The sequence below is a fragment of the Grammomys surdaster genome, unplaced genomic scaffold, assembly GCF_004785775.1.
Source record: "Grammomys surdaster isolate TR1022 unplaced genomic scaffold, NIH_TR_1.0 958, whole genome shotgun sequence".
In the NCBI taxonomy this organism is placed as follows: domain Eukaryota; kingdom Metazoa; phylum Chordata; class Mammalia; order Rodentia; family Muridae; genus Grammomys; species Grammomys surdaster.
The window spans coordinates 9911178-9917550 of record NW_021605377.1 but is presented as its reverse complement, the minus strand read 5'-3'; the positions used below and the strand labels follow the sequence as shown (position 1 = coordinate 9917550).

At 44.5% G+C, this 6373-nt stretch overlaps 1 protein-coding gene across 2 annotated transcripts in view; it reads right to left on the bottom strand.

The window, feature by feature from the left end:
- Positions 1–497: 497 nt before the first annotated feature.
- The window catches only part of Poc1b (POC1 centriolar protein B), a 108780-nt gene continuing 102904 nt past the window's right edge, over positions 498–6373 (bottom strand). For both annotated transcript variants that reach the window (XM_028783023.1, XM_028783024.1), the window contains one exon: positions 498–1934. In XM_028783023.1, the coding sequence (XP_028638856.1) occupies positions 1830–1934 (105 nt within the window). In that variant the 3' untranslated portion in view covers positions 498–1829. The remainder of the gene's footprint in view (positions 1935–6373) is intronic.

Sequence of the window (6373 nt, the reverse complement as noted above, 5' to 3'; positions counted from 1 at the left end):
CAAGGTTTCTCTGCATAGCCCCTGGCTGTCCTGGAACTCACTCTGGAGACCAGGCTGCCCTCAAACTCAAGAGATCTGCCTGCCTCTGAGTGCTGGGATTTAAGTTGTACGTCATCATTTCTCGGCTAGGATTTTTGGTCTTATCATTACCGTTTATCAAGGTTCTGTGACAATGAGGAAAGTATGTGGCCATCTCAGGCAGTCAGAAGCAGCGGAAGCTGGATCAGTGATCTCTAAAGGGGAGCCCCAGGCCAGGAGCAACCAAATCACCTTAAGCTTGTTACAGACACAGGCCCCCTTCTGCAGCTGATGAGGCACAGGGGCTAGAGATAAGGTGGGGGTGGGGGTGGGGGTGGGGGTGGGGGGTGAAGTGGGGGAGCTGGGAACTCCTCAGGAGGTCGCTCTGCACACTGGGGCCTGCCTGACTGCAGTAACAAGGTTGGCAACAAGGTTGTAAATATTTTTAAAAAGAGAAGACATTAATCTTTTTTTTTTTTTTTTAGAAGTCTTTATTGTTTGAAGCATAAAAAAAGAGTAAACAAAAGTTAGTAATACATTTCATTTTTTTATGTATTCTTCTCAATGAAGGTATAAAAATACATGGCCACTTAACTTTGTGAGCTCATGAAAATGTCAAGAGGGTCACACTCACAGGACAGAGAAGGCACTTACAACATAGAGCGAGACAGAAGATAAAAACAGCTCAGAGGCACACATCTGAAACTGCTTGGAGAACAACCTCTCCATACCTATGACACTGTTTCTCCATTTTCTGCATGCAGATGGCGCCTGCCCCTGCAACACAGCCGTGCTTGGCCTTTGTTCTCCATGCCCAGAGCCAGCTGCCTTGAACTTGCCTCTTTTTTTACTTTGATTTCCATTTTGCTTAAGACAGAGAACCATTCTTAACCTGGAACCAAGATCTTTGAGAATGCCTGACTCATTTTCAGTTCAAATCACAATTCATTAAAATAACATAGATGATGCAAAATTTTCTAAATAAAAATGTACTTATTTCAGCCACCAGAATCACCCTAGGCAATAATATATGTGATTCATGTGTACCTACATATTTTTGTCATTTTGGCTTTTTAGCACACTGAAACCACACAAACACGATTTCTGTGAACTGTGGTCAAAGGTTCAGTATGACCCAGACCGCTCAGAGCGTACTGTGACAGTAGACACACACATGCCTCCTCATGGGGTTTACCCCAGACAAAGGAAATGCCTGCTGTCATGTGAGCACTCTTGCTAATCAAAATAAGATTATTTTTGGTGTGGAAATTCGGAGGGAACATGTTTTCAAGGCAGATTTTTTTTCTTTTTGACCTGAAAGAAATACGAGCCAGCTCAATAACATGCTTTCTACATCTCAGATACTATTTGAAAGCAAGCGAATGGTTTCCCCTCAAGGGTGTGCTCACCTAAGAATACACTAGTTACCTTCAGGAATTGCCTGAACATGGTCACTCTGAAATGATTTAACAATGAAATGAAATCTAGAGGTCTGTTTACCTTCCTGGTGGGGATTTGCACGTTAAATAAAAGCTGACATTTCAAATAATATAGGGGAGGGGGGTGGGGGCGATTTAAATGTTCATAACTTTATTACTGCAATTATACCTGGGAGGAGCTAAACTTGATCCTTGACATTGATTTGTGTGTTTAAGTCAGTCCTTGAAAATGACTTGACCCTCTTGTTCTGTTGCTCTCCCTCTGAAGAGTCTATGGTGAATAGGGCATGGCAGGGTGTGGAGGGCCTCTGCTACCTCCTGAGTGTGTGAACGAGTCTTCAGGGACTGGCCTGAGCTCGGACAGCTCCCTGTTCAGCTCTTCTGTTGGACAACACTGAAAAGCTTTTGCTGATTATCAAGGCAGTCTTTCAGCTTATCTTCTGTCAAAGACAGTCGCTGCTCCAGAATTGAAACAGTCTGCAACAACAGGACAATAGCGTCAGAACCTGGTACCCTGCTGATTAGGGGCACAATGAGCACCTCCATATGAGGCCCTTGTAGGACCTGGATATCAACCACCTGCCCCCAAACTGGCTAAAAAATGGGCTCTTGTTGTAGTGTGCTTTTGAGCCTATCTGCAGAGCAAAGCATTGAGGAAACTAAAACAAAACAAAAAACAAACAAAAACACCTAACCCAACCCAAACAAAGCCCCAAACAAAAACCTGATGCATATGAAGATAGAGGAATCTAAGACCAGGCCTCTGGAGAATATTCTTATATGTGGTCTTCTGAAGTCTCAGGGTCAGAGATGAGGGCATCTCCAGTACTGTAAGCAATACAGGTCAAACTACACATTCCTGGCTCAGGCACTGCTGACATGTTATCTCTGGCCACTTTGTCACAGTCCACCCTGCAGTGGCCATCCCTATAGGATTACAGACAAAGGGAAGGGAGATTGCTATACAAACACCATGGCCGCCACCAGTTCCCATCTCTGCAGGAGGACTGACAAGTAAAGAGTTGCGGCTGCTACGGGGCTGGTGGAGTGAGGTTCTTCTAACTCCTCCCTTCAGCATCTAACTACGTGTGCACATGGGAATATAGTTATATGGAGATGTTACATTTGGGAAAAATAATTGTGATATTGTCCAGACTTTTATAGCGTTAAAAAAATTATTTATTTTAAGCCTAGGAGTGCTCTATCTACATGTATAGCTACACTCCAGAAGAGCATATCAGAACTAATCATAGTTGGTTATGAGTCACTATGTGGGTGCTGGGGATTGAACTCAGGACCTCTGGAAGGAGCAACTGGTGCTCTTAACCTCTTAACCATCTCTCCAGTCCCAGCTTATCTTAAAAAACAAACAAACAAACAAACAAACAAGCAAACACAAAAAACAACCCCCATTTTTATTATAAACTAAAATATAGACCAGGAAGCCTTAAGACACTTGCATATACTTAGTAAGTTCCCATAAGAGACCAGTGGTCCCTACCGGCCACCATCCAGAACTCTCTAAGTGGCTCTCATGGTTTCTTCCCTCACCCTCCAGCACCAGCCTTTCTTTAGGCCGAGCTTTAAATCACGTTTGTACATTTCCTTATGGTTTTAATCCTCCAGTGTTCACAATTCTCCCTTTCTTTCCTTGACTCTCACTCATTAGCAGGCTCAGGCTGTTTGTCTGTCGTGACATTTATAATGATTTGTACTACGGGAGCTATCCAGTCAGCACACAGCTCAGCCTACTCCTTTCTCCTGAAAGGAGCAGGATCATAAACCAGAGGCGCTGGGAAGCTACTTCCTCCTGAGAGGGCGCAGTGGAGGTGCTGGGTGTCTCTCCTTCAGGGGATGTTCAGTGATTAGTCAATGGGGAATGGAACCGATAATTCATCACTAAAATTCTTAGTTGGTATACTTTATAACTAAGAGGGTTTTTTAGTTTTGTTTTTGTTGTTTGTATTTTTTGTTTTTTGAGATGAGGTTTCTCTGTGTAGCCCTGGCTGTCCTGGAACTCACTCTGTAGACCAGGGTGCCTTCAAGCTCATAGAGATCGGCCTGCTTCTGACTACTGAGTCCTGGGATTAAAGGTGTGCACCAGTACTGCTGAGCTGAGCATAGTAAGTGTTCTTAAAAGGGGGAGGGAGAGAGGGAGGGAAGGGGGAAGGGAGAGGGAAAAGGAAGAGAGAGAGAGAGAGGGAAAGAGGGGAGGAGAGACAGAGGGAGGGGAAGAGGAAGGAGGAGGGGGAGGGGGAGGGGAAGAGGAAGGAGAGGGGGAAGAAGAGGGGGAAGAGGAAGGGGAGGGTGAGGGGAGGGGGGAGAGGAAGGGGGAAGGAGAGGAAGGGGGAAGGGGAGGAGGGGGAAGGGGAGGGGGAGGGAGCGAGGGAGAGGGAGAGAACATTCCGCTATTGGCTGACCACTTAGTCATCCAGTAATAGAGTTCATAAAGGAAAGGCAAACAAGATAAATGTCAAGACAAGGAAGTGACTGTACTTTCTTCTCTGAAGGTAACAGTCATCATTTAAAAGCTTTTGCTTTTATATTCTACAGAACAATTCATCGTTAAATGAAGGTAATTATGATGCTGGTATTTTCTTAAATGACTATTATGTTGCAAGTAACTTGCCAGATAGTATACATCCACAGTTATTACAGTTACACACGATAAAGTTGATGTGTGCATTATAATCTTTGCTACCACTTCCTCTATCAGCCCAGAGTCCACTTGACTTTGCTTCTCTCCTCTCTAGAATAGCTGTACAGCCCGCAGCTTAGGCGATGGCTTGGAACATGTTTACTTTGCTTGTGACTTGCCTAGACTCACGTCTTTTCTTCTGCAGGCATGCTCTGCCTTGCCTTCACCCCCTAATATATAAAAGGGAATGGACTCCTTAAGGTTAACCATAACACACCCAAAGGGGAATTTAGTAAGACAGAAAGCAACCTACTAACTGTGAAACAGGGAAAAAGGCAAGGGAGGGAGAAGGGGTGGGGTGGGGGTGGGATGAGACTCATCTGGAGAGTCCTAAAGAGGACTTGACTGACTGGTGACAGGGAAGGAAGTCCTGTCAACTAAATTGAATCTGGCATCTGAGAGGTCAATCATTTCTACAGAGAAGGATGTCTGGTAAACACAGGTAGGTCACCTGTAGCACACAATTTCAAAGTGAAAATGCGTGAGTTGGGACTGGAGAGATGGCTCAGTGGTTAAGAGCACCGACTGCTCTTCTAGAGGTCCTGAGTTCAATCCCCAGCAACCACATGGTGGCTCACAACCATCTGTAATGAGATCTGATGCCCCCTTCTGGTGTGTCTGAAGACAGTGACAGTGTACTCATATACATGAAATAAATAAATAAATCTTTAAAAAAATAAAAAAGGAAGGAAGGAAGGAAGGAAGGAAGAAAGAAAGAAAGAAAGAAAGAAAGAAAGAAAGAAAGAAAGAAAGAAAGAAGGAAAATGCGTGAGTTTAGTGTAATTCTTTAGTGGATAAATACGACTCCAAAGTCTTACACAGTTCTTTCTCACTGTATGCCAGAACTCCAAATCCATAGGCACGTGACTTCCAGGGCCCTGAGATGACGTGTACAGGATACAATAAGTAATTAACTACTGGTTCTAAACACTGGTGACACAGTAGGAGAAGTGGGTCTTCTCTAGTGCCTAATGTTTTACTCCAGGGAAGGGAAATGGAGACTGCAGAAGTGAGACCTGGGCACTGCATAGTTCCGGCAGCCCAGTGACAGGTCAGAGCTAGGCCTGTGGAAGTGAGACCTGGGCACTGCATAGTTCCGGCAGCCCAGTGACAGGTGCAGAGCTAGAGTAGAGACCTGAGGTGATTTCTATGTGGGAGCATCTGAGATTGAAATATTCACTCTGAGCAAGAACCTGACCCTGTTCTTTCTCCTATGATCACCTCTTGCTCTGAGTAACTTGTGGCAGTGTGTGCACTTAACAATGCTGTACACAGGGGCTGGAGAGATGGCTCAGTGGTTAAGAGCACCATCTGCAGTTTCCAGAGGTCCTGAGTTCAATTCCCAGTAACCACATGGTAACTCACAAGCATCTGTAATGAGATCTGATGCCCTCTTCTGTTGTGTCTGAAGACAGCAACAGTGTACTCATATACATAAAATAAATAAATCTTAAAAAACAAACAAACATGCCGGGCGGCGGTGGTGGCGCACGCCTTTAATCCCAGCACTTGGGAGGCAGAGGCAGGCGGATTTCTGAGTTCGAGGCCAGCCTGGTCTACAGAGTGAGTTCCAGGACAGCCAGGGCTACACAGAGAAACCCTGTCTTGAAAAACCAAAAAAAAAAAAAACCAACAAACAAACAGTGCTTGCTGTACACAGCAAAGTGTGAACAAAGAGGACAACGGGAGACGTCTCCAAAGGATGCCATTGGCAGAACGTGTACCACGGCTGTTTCCATTCCAACACAAGACTTCCCTTAGATCAGGTCTATACCTCCCAAGACCCGGGAGATTCTTAGTCCAGTATTTAAGGTCCGCTATTCTTTGTTTTGGTAGGATGGTCTTAAAAGACTGGCTAAGATTTTAAAATAGGAAGACAAGCTTCCTTCTCTTTTAGAAGAAACTCTGCACAGAGACACTACACGCTGAGCTGGCAGAGCATTTTCAGTGAACACTATAAACTTTGGCAATATTATGCTATTAAATATTTCTTTATAAGTGACCTAATATACATATACCACATCACAATTTCAAAGGACAGAACATTACTGCTTAGGACCAAATGGCATATACAGCAAAGAATACGACCACTGCTGTTTGCACAGAAGATACAAATGCCAGACAGAACAATGTGCATGTGTATACATGTACACACAAACAGAAGTGTGCACAAGCACATGCGGACACACACACACACACACACACACATACACACACA